Raw genomic sequence first — 22,879 nt, 5'->3', positions numbered from 1 at the left:
GGGTTATCAGGCACTGCGGAAGCCGCCCTGGAGGGGTTCCTGTTTGGCAGCTGGCTGCGAGCGGGAGGCCTGAGCGGAGAGCATCGGCAGCGCGGCGAGGTCGGCTTCGCAGGGCCACGGCGCTATGGAGGAGCTAGATTGCGAGCCCGCAGTAACTGTAAGGGCTCCCGGGAGAGGCTTGTTTTATCGCAGTGTGAACAGGCTTGCCTTCCTTGCTGCGGGACTCAGTTGCCACCGTCCGGGATGTCAAATTAGCTGGGGGCTCGGTTTGGGCTCTGGTGGTCCCTAGGCTTCAGCCCAGCCGCGGAGGCCCTGCTACATCCCCTTCAACCTTTGTCTTTCTGACCTTTCTACCTCTCTAGTTTTCCCCTCGGGCGTTAGAGTGAGCTCGCCGTGAGCCCCACGTTAGCTTCTACCTTTCCTGCTGTCCTAGCCCGAGGCTTAATCCATGCGTCATTCATTCTCGGGAGAGTCTAGACTACCAGTTTCTGTAGGGTTGTTTTCTATTCCGTTTGGACTTGGGAAATAGTTTTATGTGTACGTATCAGAATATGCACAGAAGCATCAGATACCACCTGAGCTGGCGTTACAGGTGGTGGTTAGCCGTCTAATTAACGTAGGTGTCGGGAACCGAATTCCGGTCCTTTGCAAGAGCATTAGATACACTTAACTTCAGGACCCTCACTCCAGCATCTTTTTATCAGATGTCAATAATCTGTGATAAATTCATAGCCAGTTGCGAAGCCCCTTTCTAAGGCCAGGACTTTGGAGGCTGAAGCTGGGGACTCACCAGTTGAGGCTAGCAAAACCGTTCTCCAAAAGCAAGGGCGTAACTCCATCTCTTGGGAAGTTGGGAAGTGGGTGCTGAAGTATCAGAAGTTCAAGGCCGGCTTGTGGCCTTGATTCAAAAAAAAAAAAAAAAAAAAAGGTGGCAGCAAGTGGGACTTGAATCTCCTGTGTTTTGTTTATCTTCTGAATAAATTATCTTTCTTAATGTTTGCCTGTGTGAATGTCTGTGTGAGGGTGTTGGATCTTGGAGTTCCAGACAGTTGTGAGCTGCCACATAGATGCTGGGAATTGAACTGTTCTCTGGAAACCATTTAGTGGTGCTGAACCATCTCATCAGCCCGTGAATAAATTAATTTTTAGGAGAAACTTTTCCCTTTTGGTTCCTGTTTATGGGTTTAACTCTGTAGGTTAGATAGCCTATAACTGTATTGCTTCTACAGCTAACGTGAACCAAGGTTCAGAGGGATTGCTCTAAACTGGAGAGAAACGTTTAGACTCATTGTTAGCAGAGGTGACACAGGCTGATGGGAGTTTCTTTTAACGTAGTTAAGTGTTTTTGTTTTGTTTTCCCCTCTGAGTAACCTACGCTTGCCTGGGATTTAATGATCCTTCTGCTTCAGGCTTGTAAGTGCAGGTGTACTCTGCTATACTAGGCATTTTTCTTGAGAAGTAGCGCAATGGGTTGAGGTACCCAGTTAAGCTATCTTGCTTCCGTAGGGACTGTTAGTGTCCCTGCAGACCTGCTGTCTTCAGCCACACACACCTGGGCACAGGGACTAGCATTTCTGATTATGGATTTCTTTTTCTTTTTTTTTGAATAATTTATTCTTATTTTATATGCCTTGGTTTGTTTGTGTTTTGAGACATGGTTTCTCTGTAGCTTTGTAGCCTGTCCTGGGACTCGCTCTGTAGACCAGGCTGGCCTGGAACCCATGGAGATCCACCTACCTCTGCCTCCCGAATACTGGGATTAAAGTTATGCGCCACCACTGCCCAGTGTGCACTGGTGTTTTGCCTGCATGTATGTTTGAGGGTGTCAGGTCCCCTGAAACTGGAGTTACAGTTGTGAGCTGTTATGTTGGTGCTGGGAATTGAACGTGACTCCTATAGAATTGCAGTCAGTGCTCTTAATTGATAAGCCATCTCTCCGCCTTTATTTTTTTATTTTTTATTTTTTTTGGTGTTTCAAGACAGAGTTTCTCTGTGTAGACCTGTCTGTCCTGCTCTGTAGACCAGGCTGGCCTGGAACTCGGAGGTCCTCCTGCTTCCTGAATGCTGGGATTAAAGGTGTGCTCTCCCCTGCCCAGCCTGACTCTGTACTTCTATGATTACACATTGGCTGAGAAGAAAACCCTTCCTAGGAGTAACTGTCCCTGTGCCTCCTGTCTCCCTAGTGGATTCCAGGCGTGAATTCCAAGAAGAAGCAAATGTGTTTTGACTGGGGTCCTGGGGAGATGCTCCTGTGTGAAACGACCTTCAACAAAAAAGGTAGTTCTTGTTCACTTGGAGCAGAAACTGAAATTATTGCAACATTTTTAGTTTTGAAACTTTTGGCTTTGTTATTTTGAGATAGGGTCCACCTATGTAGTGGGCTTGAATTTGTACAGTCTTGCTATGTATCCTGGGTTAGTTTTGAATTCTACATCTTTCTTCCTCAGCTTCGAGTGCTGGATTTGAGGTGTGAACTGCTACACTCGACATTAAAAATTTTTAAATTTATTTTTTGTGTGTGGGTATTTGGCTACATGCATATCGGTGTGCTAGGTGCTGCAGAGACCAGAAGAGGGCGTTGGGTTCAGAAACTAGCGCTCTAGTTATGTGGAGATGTAGGGAGTTGGGCCTAGGTCCTCTAGAAGAACAGCCTGAGTGTGTGTGGTTTTTTTTTTTTTTTTTTTTTTTTTTTTAAGATTTATTTTGTATACATTATTTTGTCGTTTTGTCTGCATGTGTGCCTGCAGACCAGGAGAGGACATCAGATCTCATTACAAATGGTTGTGAGCCACCATGTGGTTGCTGGGAATTGAACTCAGGACCTGTGGAAGAGCAGCCAGTGCTCTTGACCACCAAACCATGTTTTCAGTCTTATAACTGACATTTAGATAAGAGTCCTGCTGTGTTGCTTAGGCTGAAGCAAATTCAGGATTCAGGCAATGCTTGCAGAACTGAAGGAGGATGAAGAATTCCAGGCTAGCCTATGATATACTGGTAGACTCTTTCTCAAAAACCCAGGCTACAACAGGATATCACTCAGTGGCTCAGTGATAAACGTCTCTAGCATGTGCAATACCCTTAATTAGATCACCAATATCACCAAAAAGAGGAAACCATGTTGTGTTGCCTGCTTGTAAACCTAGCACTTGGGAAACCGAGGCAGGAGGATTGCCAAGACTTTGTTTTTAATTTTTTTTTTTTTTTTGATTTTTGAGACAGGGTTTCTCTGTAGTTTTTGGTGCCTGTCCTGGAACTAGCTCTTGTAGACCAGGCTGGCCTCGAACTCACAGAGATCCGCCTGCCTTTGCCTCCCAAGTGATGGGATTAAAGGCGTGCGCCACCACCACCCTGCTTGCCAAGACTTTGATACCATTTTTGGCTATGGAGTAAGACCCCATCTCAACATTTCCCATCCTCTGGAAAAAAAATCTTTTTTTCTTTTAAGGTAGAATTAGCTGCCTGGAATTCAGTATGTGGACTAGTAATTCATACTTTATAATTTTCCTGCCTTAATCTCCCAAGTGCAGAGTACACAGGCATGTGCCTCCATGTTCTGCCAGTTTAATTAAAGAATTAAATACTAGAATGCTTTCTATTTGGGGGGAAATGATAAATGTTAATTTTTTTCTGTTCTGTTGCAGACAAATCAGAGACGGCGCCGAGCTGCCCCTTTATCTATATCGTACGGAAAGATGCAGATGTTTACTCTCAGATTTTGAGAAAACTCTTCAATGAATCCCATGGAATATTCGTTGGCCTGCAAAGGATTGAGGAGGAATTGACCGGAAAATCCAGGAAAGCTCAGTAAGTAGGGTGCTGGTAGATGCTGAAGTCCGTGATGAAGTAAAATGCATCCTTATCCTTGTGAGTGACAGAGGGATTCCTGGTTCTCCTGTGTATTTTCCAGGATGACACTTCTTGATTGTGTAAATACTGTTGGAAGACTTACTGGGTTTTATGTATATTATTTATTTATTTTTTTGGGGGGGAATGGGCACATACAAGGGACACATACAAATGAAGCAGGAATTCATAGAAAAGCTCATAAACCCAGTAAGTCTTGGGGGCTGGAGAGATGGCTCAGTGGTTAAGAGTATTGCCTGCTCTTCCAAAGGTCCTGAGTTCAATTCCCAGCAACCACTTGGTGGCTCATAACCATCTGTAATGAGATCTCATGCCCTCTTCTGGCCTGCAGGCATACATGCAGACAGAATACTGAGAATACTCTATATGTAATAAATAGATAAATCTTAAAAAAAAAAAAAAAAAAAAAAAAAAGGCTGGCAGCCAGCCTGGTTTGCATAGTGAGTTCCAGGCCAGCCAGAGCTGCATAGCAAGACCTTGCCTCCTGAGTGCTGGGATTAAAGGCGGGGGCCACCACCACCTGGCCTTTTTCCATTTTGTTTTAATGTCTTCTTGTATGTCATTTCATTTCTTTGCAGATTGGTTCGAGTAAGTAAAAATTACCGCTCTGTCATCCGGGCCTGTATGGAAGAAATGCACCAGGTTGCGGGTAAGGACCTTGTGTGTATTTGAAGAAAGTATCAGGTGCTGTTTTCTCTTAGAGGCCTTGAAGGAGTATACTGTGCGGTTCAAAGTGGGGCCTTGGTTTGACTTATGAGCATTTCCAAAGAAAATGGGTGGGTGTCAAACATGAGAGGGAACAAAACCGTGCTGAGCTGAGGAGGGCTAATAGATTGACTAGAATCAATTCAGCTTGAGTGCTCACTTAAGATGTTCTGTATTCTGCTAGTTGCTGCTAAAGATCCAGTCAGTGGCCGGCAGTTCAGCAGCCAGGTAAGGGGTAGCTGTTTTCATTGGCAACATTGTATCTTTCTGTGTCTTCCGTGTCTAGGGTGGCTTTGGAATCACTGTTGCAGGTTTCTTCTTTCCAGGTAGAGCAGCAGCTCTTTGGGGTGGCAAGTGTGGCTTCAAAAGTACTGGTGTTTTCTTCAAGGTCTAGCTCATTGGAACCCAGGATCTGTTTTCGTTTTCTTTGGGAAATGAGTCCTGAGCACTTGGTGTTGGTGCATTGTCATTGGTAGCAGAGAGCTGAGCTCTTGGGACTACTGTTTAGTCTCATGAACTCGGCATTTCTGCTGAGCAGCAAGTGGTTATAATTCAGTAGGGACTAGAAGGTGACATTCAGGACTCTCTTTCCTTAGTGGAATCCCAGGGTTTTTATAACTGATGAATAGGGATAATAAATCTCAGACTGGTACGGTGCATTTTCCTGTGAAGCAAGGTTCAAGGAGTGATGATGTTTGTCTGAACTGAAGCATGGTGATGGGGGGGCACGACTTCATCTTCCTAAGGACAGGGTCCAGGTCCCCTTTATCTTATGTGGGAGGGTCTTAGTCAGGCTTTGCTCTTCAGCTTTTACAGTACCAGGTCTCGGTCTCGGTTCCCTAGGGTGCTAAGGCTGTATACTGTCACTGCCAAGCTATGTTCCCTCAATTTATACGTCCCCTTTATTTTTATTCTTGTATTTATTGAGTGTGTAGACATGCAGCTGCCCCGTGCATGCATGTGGAGGACAGACGAGGATGCTGAACGTCCTTTCTCACTCTCTGCTTACTCTGTTTCTTATATAGTTAATATATAAGATAATAGTATCTTCTATAGTTCAGGCTGCCCTGAAGTCCTCATCCTCCACCCTCACATTCCAAGTGCTGGGCTTACAGGCCGGGCTGGCATGGAACCCTTGACATTCCAACCTCTGTCTCCAGAGTGCAAGTTCATAGGTGTTTACCACTGCCCTTGCTCCAACTTCTTTCTTTCTATCTATCTATCTATCTACCTACTTACCTACCTGCCTATTTATCTAATTTATTGAAAAAATTTCTCAAAATTATCTCTTCCTTTTACTCAATGCTCCTTCTTTAGCCACAATTTGTCAAGAGCATAAGTATGTTATTCTTGTTTACTTTTCTAATTCATATCAAAATAAATTCATGTGTTAGAATTATGTAGGTTTTCCTTTCTTTTTTTGTTTTTTTTTTGTTTTTTTGTTTTGTTTTTCAAGACAGGATTTCTCTGTGTAGTCTTGACTGTCTTAGAACTAGCTCAGTAGACCAGGCTGGCCAGAACTCACAGAGATCTTCCTGCTTCTGCCTCCCAAGTGCTAAGATTAAAGTGTGTCCCACCATCACCAGTTGAATTATGCAGGTTTTTCTCTCGCCATCTAAATTCCAATCCTGGTCTATCTGGTGGGAAATCTTCCATAGGAGTATCAGTGACTGTTGGATTTGTGATTCAGGCTCTATTATATTTCTTTGCTTTGCATTCAGATTTCAATAATATTTTCTGTTAAAATTGTCTCCATTTCTTCTTTAGGTCTCCATTTTGTCAGCCATGGAGCTCATTTGGAACCTGTGTGAGATTCTTTTTATTGAAGTAGCCCCAGGTAAGCCCAGTTTGTTTGTTACGCTCAGGCTAACTCTGTCATAGCATCACAGGGGCCCTGTCAGCCTCTGTCCTTTCTCTGCTGTGCTGCTTTTTCTGTGCTGCTGCTCAGAGGCTGGAGCTGCGCTGCTCTCAGAGACAAGGACAGAGCAGCCACAGAAACGGGCCATTTCATCAGCCACCACAAGAAGAGTCCTACATAGAGAGCCTCTAGGAACTTACAGCATTAGGTAGATGGCACTTCAAAAGTACTGTGTGGGGCTAATTAAGCAATTAAGGGCACTACTGCTCTTTTATAGGACCTTGGTTCAGTTCTCAGCATGGTGGCCCTTAAGCCTCTATACCTCTAGTTCCAGGGGATCCAGAGCTCATGCAGGGCTCTGCTAGCATCAGTCATGAATGTGGTGCACAGATACATGCAGGCAAAACATACACACACATTAAGAAAAAAAAATACTGAAAAATAGTCAACTAGCATAAAAGAGAATGCTCAATATATGTACTGTCTTCAATTCAAGTGGAAGGGATTTTAGAAGGGACTAGGTGATGTACAGCCAAGAAGGGCTAAGAATGCTGTGGCTGGTCATCAGGACTGGCGACACACTCCCTAACTAATTGGGATTATTCCTTTGATCTTGAATTAAGTTGTGACCCATCCAGTGTCTGTCCTCTGTTCAGGTGCTGTGGTTTGTCGGTTTGTTTGTTAGCTTGCTGTTTCCCGTGACTACGTATAACCTTTACCTCTGCCCAGCTCAGCATTTCACCCACACTCCTGTAAGCTGACTTAATTGAGAGGTAGAGGCCATTAGGTTACATAGCAAGGTCTTGCCTGAAAAGGAGGACAGAAACCAGCCCAGTGTGGTGATGTGGGCAGTTAATCCCATCAGAGGCCAGCTTGTTCTACATAAAGAGCAGTCAGTGATCCATAGTAAGCTTCTACCTTAAAAAACAAAGCAAAGCAAAACAAAACAAAACAAAAAAACCCCAAAAAAACCCAAGGGACTGGAGAGATGGCTCAGTGGTTAAGAGCACTGGTTGCCCTTCCAGAAGACCCTGGTTCAATTCCCAGCACCCAAATGGCAGCTCCCAACTGTCCGTAACTTCAAGATCTGACACCTACTCAAAGACATACTTACAGGGAGAACATTAATACACATAAAAATAAAATAAATACAAAAAAATTTTTTTTTTAAAAAAATGAAGGGGTGGTAGTATCCCCTTAAATCTCAATAGCAGGAGGGTCTCTGAATTTCAGGCCAGGCAGATGTACTTTAGTGAGACTCTGTTTCCAAAAAGAAGGGAAAAAAAGAAAGAAAACAAGACGGGGCTGGAGAGATGGCCCATAATTTAAGAGCACTGGCTGCTCCTGCAAAGGACCCAGATTTGTTTCCCAGAACTAATATGACCCACAACCCTGTGTAACTCCTGTTCCAGGGGTGGTCTGTTGCTGTCTTCTGGCTTTTGGGTACTGCATACATGCAGGCAAAACAAACACTCATAAAAAAAGGTAAGCCAGGCGGTGGTGCGCGTCTTTAATCCCAGCACTCGGAAGTCAGAGGCAGGCGCATCTCTGTGAGTTCAAGGCCAGCCTGGTCTACAGAGTTAGTGCTAGGACAGCCAAATCTATACAGAAAAACCCTATCTCAAAAAAACCAAACAAACAACAAAAGGACAAACAAAAGAATAATCACCAGCAAAATCCTCAAAACAGAACAAAAAATAACTCCCCAACACCAAAAATTCAAAGCGACAACACAAACTTATTCAGATACCTCCCCTCTCTAATAAATTTTGAAAAGTGCATTTATCACCGTTGATATACCATCTCATTAATGCCAATAATCAAATAGCCATTTCAAGACACTGCACACAGCCTTCCATATTTGTGAAGAATCCAGCTGTGGCAGGATGTGGTAGCATCCCCTTACAATGCTGACATTCCTAAACACTCCCAGCACTTGGGAGGCACAAGTTAGAGTTCAAGGCAAGCTTGGGCTTTAGAATACAACCTTGTTTCCACAACAGCAAAAACCTGATGTTGGAGAGCGGTAAAGTCTGAGGCAGGTTCTGTCCCTTCCAGGATCCAGTGAAAGATGGTCTTGCCTTGCAGAGAGGGAGGACTGATTTGTAAGCTTCTTGACTTTTCCTCCCCAGCTGCAGGAGATAAACCCCGCTGCAGTCAGGTTTTTTGCTTTAACGTCAGTGTCTGTACTTTGGGCAAAGCAGAACTTGCTGCACATGAAGCTGGGGTCTGTGTGTGACATGAGTCTGTTTTTTCAGCTGGCCCTCTCCTCCTTCATCTTCTTGACTGGGTCCGACTGCACGTGTGCGAGGTGGACAGTTTGTCAGCAGATGTTCTGGGCAGTGATAACCCAAGCAAGCATGACAGCTTCTGGAACTTGGTGAGTATGATGTGGGCTGGCCCCTTCTTCCTTCTGAGTGCATTCTGTGTCCTGGTGCCGGCAGGGGCAGTAGGATGGCAGACTGCTCCTGCTCCTGGCCTTGGCTCAGCGCTTTGAGTTTATGATCAGAGAGGCAGTTAACATCTTCCTTCTCTGCTCCAGAGCTAATGTAGCATGGAGAGTAATGCTTGGTAAACTTGCTGTTGGAAAGGAAGTTTGGTTTGTCTGTAGACCTGAGGAAGAGAAGATGCTTTGCGGACTAAGGTGGGGATGGAGGCAGATGAGCACAGAGGCCATTTTGAGGCAGTAGACTGCTCCAGGTTCTCATCCTGTGGTATGTCAGATGGCCTGCGTATCAGATACTTATATTACCACTCACAACAGCACGATCACAGCCATGAAGAAAGTAGCAGTGGAGGAACTGTATGGTGGGAGTCACCACAGCATGAGGGTTGCAGTATTAAGGGTTGCAGCATTAGGAAGGTTGAGGACCACTGATCAGGGGCTTGTGTGGTGTCCTAGAATGCCTGCCAGCATCTGCCAGAGCACAGTCTCCAGCACCACAGAACGAAAAGAATATCCTTAGTTATTTTGTTGGTTGGTGTTTTGTTTGTTTGTTTATTTGTTTTTGGTTCTTTGAGACAGGGTTTCTTTGCTCTGGTTGCTCTGACTGTCCCTGGAATCTACTCTGTAGACTAGGCTGGCCTAGTGCCTAGATATCTTGACTCACAGAGATCCACCTGTCACTACCTCCTGATTGTTGGTTTGCTGGTATTAAAGGTGTGTGCCACCACTGCCACCTGGCGACCTGGCTGGTTTGGGTTTTGAGACAAGGTCCCACTATGTAGCTCTACTGGCCTGGAGGTTTTTTTTTTTTTCCTAAAGACAGGGTTGGGTATTGTGGTTTCCTGTAATCCAAGTGGGAAGCAGAGGATGGCCACCAGCCTAACTCTTAAATTCAGTGAGAGACCCTGTCTCAAGTGAGTAAGACATAGAGTAATAGAGCTGATAACCTGATCCAAGTCCTCTTGACCTCATGATACACAGCTATGTAGATGTGCACACACACACACACACGAATGAAAACATTTAAAACCATTTGCCAGCTATCCTATAACTGACAGTTTGCTGAAGGGTAATATCTTAGTCAGGGTTACTATTCTTGTGATGAAACACAATGACCCAAAGCAACCTGGGGCCGGGCAGTCGTGGCGCACGCCTTTAATCCCAGCACTCAGGAGGCAGAGGCAGGAAGCTGTCTTGAGTTCGAGGCCAGCCTGGTCTACAAAGCAAGTTCCAGGACAGCCAGAGCTAAACAGCTGAACAGTGAAACCCTGTCTTGAAAAACAAACAAATAAACAAACAAACAATCTACTTGGGGAAGGTAAAGGGCCATAGTGCATTGACAGGAGCCAAGGCAAGAACTTAAACTGAGTAGGAACTTGCAGAGGCCATGGAGGGGTGCTGCTTACTGGCTTGCTCAGGCTGCTTTTTTAGAACCCAGGACCACCAGCCCAGGATGGCACCATCTACCATGGACTGGGTGCTTCTCCATCAATCACTAATTAAGGAAATGCTCTATACCTACTCACAGCCTGATCCTATGGAGGCATTTTCTTGGTTGAGCTTCCTACCTCTCCGATGACTACAGATAGCCTGTGTCAAGCTGGTATAAAATCCGCCAGCACAGGGTGTGACTGGGAGTTACTGCTAGGAGGGAGAAGTTGCTGACTTGGGCTAAGGGCGGCCTGGAGGAGTCAGCCCGCCTCTGGGCTGATGTTCCACATTTCTTTGCAGGTGACTGTCTTGGTGCTTCAGGGCCGGCTGGATGAGGCCAGGCAAATGCTGTCCAAAGAAGCTGATGCCAACCCCCCCTCTGCAGGCATGTGCCGCATCCTTGGGGACCTGATGAGGACAATGCCCATTCTCAGTGTACGTGGGAGCCGTCCTTCCTGCCCGGTATTCGAGATCGGGGTCAGGGAACATGTAGGTCTGGGCGCTTAGTGTCTCACAGCCACTCTCTCCCCTAGCCTGGCAACACTCAGACGCTGACGGAGCTGGAGCTGAAGTGGCAGCACTGGCGTGAGGAGTGTGAGCGGCACCTGCAAGACAGCACATTCGCAGCCAGCCCCCGCCTGGAGTCTCTTTGCAAGGTGTGGGGCAGGGGGGTGGAGGGGCTGGCACTTCCTTTGGGACCCTGGCATCACAGATGGCAAGGAACTGGCTTCTCTTTGGAGAAGGCTATCAAGTCACTTGACTGCAAAGAGGGAGCTTTTAGTGTCTAGCTGGCCCGGCTGCGGTCAGCGGAGAGCTCAGAGAATGTCTCTCCTCAGATCATGCTGGGGGACGAGGCCACCTTGTTGGAGCACAAGGAGCTTCTGAGCAACTGGTACCATTTCCTAGTGACCAGGCTGCTGTATTCCAACCCCACAGTGAAACCCATTGACCTGCACTTCTATGCCCAGGTGAGTGAGTGACAGGGAGAGGAGAGCTTTCTTCAGTCCTGCCCCAGCCCCCACCCCCAGTCTCTGCTTCCATCATGGAGGTTGAGTGGGCTGTCACCTTCCACAGTCCAGCCTGAACATGTTCCTGGGAGGTGAGAGCAGTCCAGAGCCCCTGGACAACATCTTGATGGCAGCCTTTGAATTTGATATTCACCAAGTGATCAAGGAGTGCAGGTAAGGCCGCCTCACTTTAACTGTGCTGACCTCTAACTCCCAGATATCGTTTGCCTCCACCTCCTTCCTTGCTGGGATTAAAGGCATCTGCACCACACCCTGTGATTATAACTGTTTTAAGGGGTACAGTTCAGCAGCATTAAATCTACAGCAGCCATCGTCTCCATTCACTTTGACAATGTCTTGTTCCTCATACCTTTTTTTTTTGAGACAGGGTTTATCTGTGTATAGCTCTGGCTGTCCTAGAACTCACTCTGTAGACCTGGAACTCAGAGATCCACCTGCCTCTGTCTCCCAGTGCTGGGATTAAAGGTGTGTGCCCACCACCCGGCCTCCTCTTACTCTTTCACTCTTTTCTAGTTTTAGTTCTTCTGTTTCTTTTTTTTTTTTTGTATTGTCTTTTAGATTTTTTTTTTTTCTTTTTTCTGAGACAGGGTTTCTCTGTGTAACCCTGACTGTCCTGGGACTCACTCTGTAGACCAGGCTGGAAGTCTTGGGTGAAGGTACTGACAGGTGCATTTTCTTCTGAGGGTTGTGTTCTGTTGTAGTGATGGCACCTGTCGTTTAGTGAGACAGGGTCTCTCACACAGTAGCTTAGGCTGTTTTGGAGTTCACTGTGTAGCCAGGCAGGCCAACAGTGCTGCCTCAACTTTCCAGCTGCTGGGGAACAGGTTTGAGCCACCCTGCTTAGCTCCAGATGGTTCTTTTGAGTGCTGTGTCCTCCAGAGGGAGGAGTGCCCTGCATGATGAAGGTGGAGGCAGGGGTCATAGCCTGTTAAGTTCCTTTGTAAGCTGATTGACTACATTTCATTTGTGAACAGTCCTTATCACCCACTGAAATCCTATCTCTAGTGTCCTCATGACCATTTAAGACTGCTCACTCAGGTCTCAACCAGAGGTGGTGGCGCACACTTTTAATCCCAGCACTTGGGAGGCAGAGGCAAGAGATCTCTGAGTTTGAGGCCAACCTGGTCTACACAGCGAGTTCCAGGACAGACTACAAAAGCTACCCAGAGAAATCTTGTCTTAAAACCCTCTCCCACCCCTCCGCCCTCCCCAAAAAAATCCAACATGGTAGCAGGAGGGAAATCCTTCCTATTGTCCAGATCTACTGTAGCAAATCCAGGTCTGTGTTCTAAGCAAGGCTATCTGCTGCCACTCCAGACTTCCTCTTTCCCAGCAGCCTGCAGATCAATTCTCTGCACAACACAACACAGCCAGGTGCTTAACCACTACATATAGAGAAGTTTTTCCATTTATTTGTTTTGTTTGAGATTATGTTGCCTGTCCTGGAACTCACAGAGTCTCTGCTTCCCAAGTGCTAGGATCAAAGGCATGAGCCACCACACCTACAAGAGATTTGTTTTCTGAGGCATGGTTCCATGTAACTCAGGGATCAAACTCAGTGTGTAGCCAAGGTTGGACTTAAACTCCTAATTCTTTTGTCTCCATTTCCCTAGTAGAGGATCACAACATCAGGCAGGAAGGGTTATCTTTGATTATCTTGGACACTCTCTACTTCAGTTAAAGCTCATTTCAGTGAGGGATACACTCAGGGTGAGTGCTATGAATCCCAGCCATGACAGTTCAGTGACCCAGCTCATTGAAATTAAACTGTTGGGAAGCACTCTCCTCGAAAGTGGGTGCATGTTCAGTAGGCGCCTAATAATACGTTCATTATTCCTAGATTTTTCTTCTTATCTTACATTTATGTGTTTTTATGTGTGCAAGTGTATACAAGTAGACACAAAAAGCCACAGCATGCATGTGGAAGTCAGAGGACAATTTTCTGAAGTCAATTTTCTCTTTCCATAATGTGGGTTCCAAGAATCAAACTTTTCAGCCTTGGTGGCAAAGGCCTTTTACCTGCTAAACCATCTCTCAGCCCCTTTCTAGATTCTTTTCTTTCCTTTATTTTTTTGAGATAGGGTCTCATGCAGCCCAGGCTATCCTTAAATTTGTGATGTAGTAAAGGTTGGCCTTTGAACTCCTGACCCTCTATTATTATAAGGATTATTGTAAACTTGAGCTACAAGCCTGGCTATTTCCTAAGTATATCATTTCTTGCAATGCTTTTTTGATTGTCCTGAAATGGAAACAAGTATAAACAAGGTAGCTCTTAAGCTCCAGTGAAATCCCCAACTCATCAAAAGAAGCCATTATCTGTTTGCATGTGGTCAGACAGGAGACCTGAGCAGTCTTTTTGCTTGATTGGTTGGCTTTTTAAGATGGGTATTTCTCTGTGTGTAGCCCTGGCTGTTCTGGAACTCACACTGTAGACCAGGCTGACTTCGAACTCAGATCTGTTTTCTTATGCTTCCCAAGCATTGGGATCAAAGATGTGTGTCAACAGCGCCAAGAGTTTCTTTCCTCTTTTTTTTTCCTATGTTCGTGATGCATGTGCACATGCATATATATATGCACACACACACACACACACACACACACACACACACACACACACACATATATATATATACCCTGTTATTTCCAGTAGAGGTCCAAGGACAAATTTTGAGTGTTGGTTCTCTTCATTATGTGGGTCTTGGGGATTAAAATCAGGTTATGCTTGGCATCAGGTGCCTTTCCCTCAACCATCTCTACCCAATCTTTGTCTTTTTAGAGCATAGCTTATGTGGGTTTCCTACTCATCTCAGTCATGTGATTTGGTCCCTTTCCTGACTTCCTTTTTCCCTTGATCTCTGGATTTGCAGCATTGCCTTGAGCAACTGGTGGTTTGTAGCTCACCTCACTGACCTTTTGGATCACTGCAGACTCCTCCAGTCACACAACCTCTAGTAAGTTGGCCAAATGCACTGATCCTCTTTCTTACGTCATCAGGCCTCGGAGGGAGGGAGGGTGGAATGCACTGGAGCAGGTTAGGTTGCAGGAGCCCTGCAGTGGGTAGGCTTGCAGTCCTGTGTTGTTTTTTCCAGTTTCGGTTCTAACATGAGAGAATTCCTTCTGCTGGAATATGCCTCAGGACTGTTTGCTCATCACAGGTAGGAAAGCCCCACAAATGGTAAAGACCTTGTGGGTGCCAGTGGCGCTTCACTGTTCTCTTCGCTGGTTTTGAGGAGTTGGGAGGATGAGCCTCAGGTGGCAGTGCCCACAGCCAAAGGGCAGCCCGTCTAGCCTCTCAACATCCGCCTTCCTTGTCCTCAGCTTGTGGCAGCTGGGGGTGGATTACTTTGACTACTGCCCAGAGCTGGGCCGAGTTTCCTTGGAGCTGCACATTGAGCGGATTCCTCTCAACACAGAGCAGAAAGCCTTGAAGGTGCTGAGGATCTGTGAGCAGCGGCAGATGACCGAACAAGGTGATTTCAGGTTTCTCCCCAACTGTCCTCTGGTTTGTCAGGGCATGTGTAGGCTGAGAACAGCTCCCAAACACTGTGACACCTTACCTTACCACTACAGCGGAGAGACAGTGTCTGTACAAACTCAGACACAGGGCCACCATCAGGGAGGTGGTGGCTTTTTCTAAGTCTTTCATTTCTGGGATTGCCCTGTTAAGAACTAGAAAAATCAGCCCTTTGGCTTTTAGAAAAGATCTACCAGTTTTCACATTCCATGTGATCCGTGGTCAGAGCTGAGAGTCATATGTCAGTGTAAGTGGGTGGTAGCTACCAGCAAAACCTGGAGCAGCAGGGAAGTTGGGCAGGACCACAGTGCCAGGCACAGGTGTCCACAGCTTTGTCCTCGTCCTCCCACTACTGCCGAGTAAGAAGCACTTGCACACTTAAACCATGACCTGAAGGAAGCAAGGTTGATTCTGTGGTCTTTGGACAGATAATGGTGGAACTATTATGTTGGGGAAAACCAAAACCTTTTTTTGCCTCTCAAGCACAAAGACTGAGAAAGCTAGTCTAGTAGATGGGTCGCTTGTGACACTGAGCAGAGTGAAGACAGAAAGAGTAGACTATGGACCAGGCACTCAGGAGGCAGAGGCAGGTGGATCTCTGAGTTCAAGGCCAGCCTGGTCTACAGACTAAACTATAAAGTTTCTGGTTCTTTTCACTTAGCTGTACATTGAGCCCATAGTACTTTAGATTGTAATGAGCTTGTAGCAAGGCCATGTCTGTCCCCACACGTCTCTTCACGGGAGGGATTGTAAGACTTTGCATTTTGTCTTCTCTACTCCTAAGTACGAAGTATCTGTAAAATCTTGGCCATGAAGGCTGTCCGTAATAATCGCCTGGGCTCTGCCCTCTCTTGGAGCATCCGCGCCAAAGATGCTGCTTTTGCCACACTCGTATCTGACAGGTGGGTGCAGCTTTCTGGTTGGCTGGGAGGTTGGAGTTTGAGGAGGGCCTAGTACTGCTGCTCTAGCCTCTGGGTTGGGTCCTGCAGATTCCTCAGGGATTATTGTGAAAGAGGCTGCTTTTCTGATTTGGATCTCATTGACAACCTGGGCCCAGCCATGATGCTCAGTGATCGACTGACTTTTCTTGGTGAGTCTCTGCATTTTTTTCCATGAGTATGAGGGGATCATCTTTCTAGATTTCTCCAATTGACATAGAAAACCTATGTGCTAACCTTTGCAGAATTTTGGTAACATTTTATTTCCAAGTTATTACAATCTTAGGAAAATGTAGAAATGGCACAAGGAATGACAACCTTTATATGCATTTCTCATACACATCTTTGTTTCTAAGACAGGGTCTCACTGTGTAGTCTTGGCTGTCCTGGAAATCCCTATGTGGACCAGGCCACCCTCAAACATAGAAATGTGGGGGCTGGAGAGATGGCTCAGTGGCTAAGAGCACTGATTGCTCTTCCAGACGACCCAGGTTCAATTCCCAGCAACCACATGATAGCTCACCACTTCAGTTCCAGAGGATCTGACACCCTCACACATACAGACAAAACACCAATGCACATAAAAAGAAATAAATCCTTACGGGGCGGTGGTGGCACATGCTTTTAGTTCCAGCACTCGGGAGGCAGAGGCAGGCTCTGTGAGTTTGAGGCCAGCCTGGTCTACAGAATGAGTTCCAGGACAACCAGGGCTACACAGAGAAACCCTGTCTTGAAAAAACATCACATAGAAATTTGTCTTACCTACTTGAGGCTGGGATTATGGGCCTAGAGAATGAAATGTCTTTCATGTCCAATATACCATCACACTTCTACCAGAGATTTTCTCATCACTTATGTGACCTGGCAGTTCACTGCAGTTAGAGATTAACTTTATATCACTAGAACTCAGAGTATTTTAGTCTTTTCTCCTTTTAAATTTATTTTTTCACATGCATTGATATTTTGCCTGCATGTATATCTGTGTGAGGGTGTCAGATCCTCTGGAACTGGAGTTACAGACAGCTGTGAGCTGCCATGTAAGTGGTGGGAACTGAATCCAGGTCCTCTGGGACAGCAGCCAGTGCTCTTAATACTGAGCCATCTCTCTAGACCTTCAATCTTTTTTAAAACTTCTGTTTTGTGTATGGGTGTTTTGCCTGCATGTGTATCTGCACCCTGTATATGTGTGGTGCTTGCAGAAGCCAGAAGAGGGTGTGGGGTCCCATAGGACTGGAGTTACGTGGTTGCGCTGCCTTGTGGGTGCTGAACGCTTAATCAAGTTTTCTGTAGGGAGTTAGTACAATCAGCCATGGGATCATCTTTCCAGCCCTTATCTGATCTCTTGTGGTCTGTTAGAGTGCCGATATTTCTGCAGATTTGGTGTTCCTTTGAATTCTATTATTTACCTATGAACTTTCTAGTTTAAGGCCAGGGTGCTTTTTCTAAGTATCAGGTAAATGGAGAGGCATGTTCAGGTGAATGCCCGCCCTTTCTAACAGGAAAGTACCGGGAGTTCCACAGACTGTATGGGGAGAAGCGCTTTGGCGATGCTGCTTCTCTTCTGCTGTCCCTCATGACCTCTCAGATTGCACCCCGTTCTTTCTGGATGACTCTGCTCACAGATGCCCTACCTCTTTTGGAACAGAAACAGGTAAGGCTTCATCACACCTAAGCAGTGTTTATTCTGTCCTTTGGTGGTCTTCCTTTGTTTGGCTCTTTAGCCATACAGATGTTCATTTGCCTCCTCCCACGCATCCAAGTGTATTATAAGGCTCATGAAAGAAAAGCCAAAGTGATGCTATCTGCCAGTGGTGCTGAGCCTGACTAGAGGGGTGGATGTGAGACTAGGAGCTGTAGCTTAGAAGGAAGGTCTTCCCTGAACTTGGACCCATGCCTAGCCCAACACAGGCTCTGCCAGGGGAGCAGCTAAGTGAAGCATCCTTTTTCCCATAGGTGATTTTTTCAGCAGAGCAGACATATGAGCTGATGCGCTGCCTGGAAGACTTGGCCTCGGGAAGGCCAGGGTGTGGTGAGCCCGACGCCCAGCGACTCCAGGTCATTTTCACATTGGGGAGGTAGTTCCATATGGAAGTAGGAAAAGGTTTCTGTCCCGGGATTTCCCTCCATTTTCCCAGGGTGCTGATGAACCATATGCCTTTTAGTTAACCTGTCCTGTGACATACCATTTCTAGGACCAAGTGGGATGGTTCTGGTCTTCCTGTCCCTTTTGTCTGCACTGTAGAGCTGTCTAGTGCTGTGCTGTCTTAGGCTGAACTCAGGAAGCACTAGAGAATGCTGCCTCTTGTGCCTCACATTGCCTTTCTGCTCTTTAGGATGACGACATAGAGACCACCAAGGTGGAAATGCTGAGACTGGCTCTTGCCCGGAATCTTGCTCAGGCAATTATAAGAGAAGGCTCACTGGAAGGTTCCTGAGATAAGCTGAGGACAGTTGCAATATAGTAACTTTGTATGGCAGTGTAAATAGATTTTAAAGGAATAAATTTTTTGCAAATATAAGGCCAGTTATTAGTCTGACCAAGAAGTTTTTAATCATTGTCTTGAACCTAAAGTGACAAAAATGAACAAAATGTATTTTGTCCTGTTTTTGAGATGGGTATTGCTACACCCAACAGGCTGACAGTCAAGCAGTATCATGAGCTTATTGCTAGAGAATGGTCTTAGAGCACCACAGGACAGGTACAGTGTCTTCCTGCCCAAATGGAAAGCCTGGCAATTTTTGTTTCTGAAGTCTTACCCCACTTAGCTAGTGACCTGAACATTCTCCATCTAACTTCCTTGGCTATCTTCTTTCAACAAAAGGCTTCAGAAAACTGTTTGGAATTCACACATATTGCCTCTCCCATCAGGATGAATTGTATTCTATATTGAAGGCTTCCAAGCTGGGTAAAAATGGTTTTATTTCACATGCAGGAAAACAAGGGCAGTACAGCTGTTGACCACAAAGCAGTGACTTCAGTAGTAGTGAGCAACACGCATAATTTAAATAGTTAAAGGTTAATAAAGGTGTGTATCCACATAGTAATCCCATAGATAACTTGCCTCTGGAAAGCTCTTGGATTTATTCCACTATCAGAAAAATGATTCTTTTGACCTGTCCTAAGGAAACTGCAAAACCTGCTATCTAAGGACAGTAGTGGGAACGCAGGTCAGATGACCTCTAGACACAGAGTAAGGAGACTAGGGGAGATGGTTGTGCCACCTTCCTTTTCCCAGGCAGGAAACAGGTGAGCCCATGAGACTCTACTGTTGTCCTTCCCCAGCGTCTCTGGCCTGGAGCAGCTGGATCGTGCTAGCTGAGAGGAGGCAGAGCACTGTGCAGCAATAGGGCCTGGTAATTCAGTTCAAACACAGCCCTCACCCCATCACTTCAGACCCAACATGTCGCTGACAGTGCCCTCTAGCTGGGGAAAAGTGGGTGTTTTGGTGCAGCACAAAAGGACAAAGTCTAGTGCAATGTGTGTGGCCCTGAGACTTCCTGGGTCCAACCACAGGTGCCACACTACATTCCATGTGGCAGGGAAAGGGACTGACCAAAGCAGGAGGATGCAGAGTGGCAGGAGGTGTCTGTCTTCCCTTAAAGGGGAGCACAGCAGTTTATTTCATGCCAAGCAAGAGGTAGTGAGTAGGATGGCCTATTCCCACTGCAGGAGGTATGCTTTTCCCAGAAAGCCACAGTACTGCTTCTGAAGGAAAACACTGGCATGCTTCGATTTTCCTTCCTATCCCTAGTAGAGGCTATCAGACTGTGTTCCTGTCTTGCTGAGATGTCCATAGGACACAACCTGCCACTGTCAGGAAAGCACACCGTCCACTCAGTAGCCACTTTAGGATGCTGCTGCCTGCAGGAAACCAAGAGAAGAGTTCTACAGTACTCTAGATTCGCACTCTGGGCCACTGCTGCCCACTTTGTTCAGGCAGCAGCAGTGCCTGCTAGCCAAGCAGCATGAAACACCAATGGGAGGTAGCCTCCCATGCCATGCCTATTCAGGGTTGTAAAGATGCAGTTCTTGATGGGGTTCAGAGCCCTCCCTGGTATCAAGGGATGCCAGTAAAAAAAGGGAAAACCTACTCCAGGCCCAGCCAGAGTCTACCATCCCAGGGCAGCCAGTGAAGCCACCAGCCACTCCCCACTTAACACAGTACGGCCACTTCAAGTCACACAGGCAGATAAAATAGGTCCTTTTAGGGCCCAAGAAGAGATGATCACAGCAGCAGCTTGGCTCCTGACAAATGTCCAGGACTCTGGTCTACACCAAGCTATAAACACTGTCCAGGGTATACAGTAGCTGGCCTGGCCAGAGCCTATCTCAGGTTGCCCGCCTTCCAAGTAGAGATGATAGCACTTGCTTGGGTCATAGGTTCCCCCACTGTTCCACAGGCGGAAACTGGTCCACTTCACCCAGTTCTGTGCTCAGCTGCTCCCCGAGAGCAAAGGTCAGCTTATACCGAAGCCGCACCTTCTCCTGTAACAGAGGGCTGCAGTGAGAATCAGTCCAGGAGGTCCCTTTGCAAGCCACTCTCTTGACTCTGCTGAGGGATGGACCTTGTCCATCCATGACCACCCATGCTCAGTCCCTTAACCTGGGACAAGAAAGGGGTTACTGCTACAAGACTTCAGACCCGATGCTCAGAGGTGGTACTCTGGTGTCCTACTCTGGGGCAGCAGGACCCCAGGTGGGCACTGTGGATTCTCCCATGCTTACCTTCATTGGATTGGCCAGCAGCATAACCTGGGTAATGGCTGCAGGTGGCTGGACAGGACTAAATGGAGAAAGTTCTGTCCCAGAGGGTGGCTGCAACTTCACCTTCATTGACTGAAGATAAAAAGAAGTTCCTTTGAAGAGAATGGTCCAGGTGTCCTGAGAGACTACCTGTTGGCCATTGGAAGGTGGTCAACATAGCAGGTTCAAGATAAGGGAGGCAAGGATACCTTGGGCACTGCGGCCTGCAGCACAATGCTCTTGACTGGCAAGGGAGCTGTATTCAGCATGGACACTACCACCACCAGCACATCAGGCCGTCCTGGGGGACACTCCTTAGCAAAGTGGAAAAGGATGCGGAAGCCATTTTTATCATAGGCTGTCACAGGAAGGGCACTGCCTGCAAGAAGGTGTTACTTTAGTGAGCATGACAGGAGAAGAGCTCTCCCCTTGGCGTACCGGAGAAGCCCAAGGTTACAGAGCCGCTAGGGGAAGCTGAGGTAGACCTGAGTGTGGTGGCACACACCTTCATTCCCAGCATTAGGGAAGCAAAGGCAGATGGCATCTCTGAGTTCAAGGCCAGCATGGTCAACAGAATGAGTCCCAAGACAGCCAGGGCTAGATACAGAGAAACCCTATCTTGAAAAACCAAAACAACAATTTAAAACAAAAACAAAACAAAGCTGGCATAGGCTGGAGACAGCTCAGTGGTTAGGAGCACTTGCTGTTCGTGAAGAAGACATATTCCAGCACCTACACTGGGCAGCTCACAACTGCCTGTAATTGCAGTTTTAGGTTTCACACCCTCTCTGACCGTGGGAACTTGTACGCATGTCAAGCACATGCATACACTGAGGCACACAAACATAAGTAATAAAAATACAATCTTTAAGAATTTTTGAGACAACAGGCAAGTAAACAAGTGACCCCTACATAGACAGAACCACTGACCACACACCTACCAACACTGTGGCCGTGAGGCCTACCTTCTGTCTCTAGCACTTACTAGGCTTGATTGATTCCAGGGGCACATGGACACTGGCCAGGGAGAGCTCTGGTCCCCTCAGAGGGCTGCCTTGAGATTGGAAGGCTGGTGACTGGAAGAGAGGGCTTCCAGGCCCCGTGGAGAAGGGCAGAAGAGGCCTGGCTGGGGTAGAGGTGGGAAGCAGTGGGGAGGCGGTGGCCCCATGGGAGAAACAAGAAACAGGTTTCACCAAGCCTGAGGTCCTGGGGGGAAGGAAGGAGGGCAGAAGACAAGTCAGAGGGCAGGAGAGAACTGCTAGGCAACCCCTCAACCAAGGCCAGTTCCTAGCTACCCCAGGCCACCAGCTTCCAGTCTGATTCACGGTACCAAAAGGGATTCCCATACCCCATTCTCTGGAGCCTCCCTTTTGACCTGTATGACACTCCACCCTCAGCCACCCTCTCTTCTCCCATCCATTACACTTTGGCCTCTTCCAGAAGCTGATCAAGGGCATCTAGGCGGTGCGAGGTGCTGTCACCCAGTGCTGAGTTGTGGTACTCTGGGGCTGCGGGCTCAGCCTTTGGAACCGAGGCTGGGGCAGGTCCAGAAGAGAACAGGAAGGAACCAGTGCTGGGGACTGGTGCACTGGCTGGGACCACAGGAGCTGGGAAGGGAGCAGGCAGTGGAGCTTGGGACGTACTTGAGGTAGAAACTGGGGGAGGGAGCAGGGATCCATCTGAGGGGCAGCAGGCCGAAGACACTGGCCTGGGGTTGAAGAAATCCAGGTCTGATGACTGTTCATTCTGTACAACAGAAACAGTAGATAAGCAAAGGCCTAGTTCATAACCCACCAGAGCCTTCTGAGGTACCCCATCATGACCTACAGAGCTAAACGTTGGGGGACAACCCTCAGGGGCAGCATGTCCCAGCTATGGTGGACAGAGCTCTAGAAAATACTAGCTCTGGCTCTAGCAAAGTGCAGCCAGGCGCAGACTAAGTGAATTTTGGTCCTTGGGCATTTCAGTGATGTAGCCATGGCTGTGCCTCTACCTGAAACAGGTGCCACTGACTAGTTCCAGCCGACTCTTTGGAAGCAGTGGGGGCTGGGTCAGTAAGGCCTAAGAACACAAAAGAAAACTCAATGAGATGAGACCCTGGGCTGAGGCTGCAGCCTCCCACCCTCCCGAAGAATGGTCATTTGGTAAGATAAGAGGCATTACTTGATGAATGGGTAAGGAGGATATTCCTTATAGCCAGACTGGGAAGTAAATCCTCTTCTACCCTTTACACGAGACTGAAGAGCCCCCCCAGAAGACAGGAGCTGAATTGCATCAGAGCCCACCATGTTCACCCTGAAATTCACAGTGGCCCCCGGAACTTGACTGATGAAGGCCTGGTGCACATGCCC

The 22,879-nt window shown here is 47.1% G+C and overlaps 2 protein-coding genes across 6 annotated transcripts in view; one reads left to right on the top strand and one right to left on the bottom strand.

The window, feature by feature from the left end:
* Nup85 (nucleoporin 85) lies at positions 1–18,308 on the top strand. Of its 2 annotated transcripts, XM_048452019.3 has the most exons (19): positions 1–157; positions 2,184–2,277; positions 3,642–3,804; positions 4,443–4,513; positions 4,754–4,797; positions 6,337–6,406; positions 8,686–8,807; positions 10,605–10,739; positions 10,838–10,960; positions 11,141–11,272; positions 11,379–11,485; positions 14,200–14,283; positions 14,422–14,487; positions 14,651–14,802; positions 15,631–15,748; positions 15,836–15,936; positions 17,284–17,435; positions 17,738–17,839; positions 18,118–18,308. In XM_048452019.3, the coding sequence occupies exons 1-19, from the start codon at positions 125–127 to the stop codon at positions 18,217–18,219; spliced, it is 1,971 nt and encodes a 656-aa protein (XP_048307976.1). In that variant the 5' UTR covers positions 1–124; the 3' UTR covers positions 18,220–18,308. The 2 variants fall into 2 exon arrangements, 1 of the variants encoding a protein (XP_048307976.1); XR_015003889.2 differs by lacking the exon at positions 15,836–15,936.
* Positions 17,283–22,879, bottom strand: part of Gga3 (golgi associated, gamma adaptin ear containing, ARF binding protein 3) — an 18,536-nt gene continuing 12,939 nt past the window's right edge. For 2 of the 4 annotated variants that reach the window (XM_048452013.3, XM_048452017.3), the window contains 6 exons: positions 22,522–22,589; positions 21,952–22,274; positions 21,514–21,734; positions 20,738–20,907; positions 20,511–20,621; positions 17,283–20,270 (listed from right to left, as the gene is read on the bottom strand). In XM_048452013.3, coding sequence (XP_048307970.1) covers positions 20,160–20,270; positions 20,511–20,621; positions 20,738–20,907; positions 21,514–21,734; positions 21,952–22,274; positions 22,522–22,589 — 1,004 coding nt within the window. In that variant the 3' untranslated portion in view covers positions 17,283–20,159. Of the gene's footprint in view, positions 20,271–20,510; positions 20,679–20,737; positions 20,908–21,513; positions 21,735–21,951; positions 22,275–22,521; positions 22,590–22,879 lie in introns of all 4 variants that reach the window. The other 2 variants (XM_048452016.3, XR_015738716.1) reach the window with 2 other exon arrangements.

Source organism: Myodes glareolus, chromosome 9 (genome assembly GCF_982192425.1).
Source record: "Myodes glareolus chromosome 9, mMyoGla1.1, whole genome shotgun sequence".
NCBI lineage: Eukaryota > Metazoa > Chordata > Mammalia > Rodentia > Cricetidae > Myodes > Myodes glareolus.
This window is presented reverse-complemented; position numbering and strand designations above follow the sequence as displayed.

Excerpts from the sequence above, each read along its gene's own strand:
- Nup85 (XM_048452019.3), top strand. The coding sequence starts at position 125 with ATGGAGGAGCTAGATTGCGAGCCCGCAGTAACT. Across the intron at positions 158-2,183 it reads ATTGCGAGCCCGCAGTAACT|TGGATTCCAGGCGTGAATTC; the intron begins GTAAGGGCTCCC and ends CTGTCTCCCTAG. Across the intron at positions 14,284-14,421 it reads CTCCAGTCACACAACCTCTA|TTTCGGTTCTAACATGAGAG; the intron begins GTAAGTTGGCCA and ends TGTTTTTTCCAG.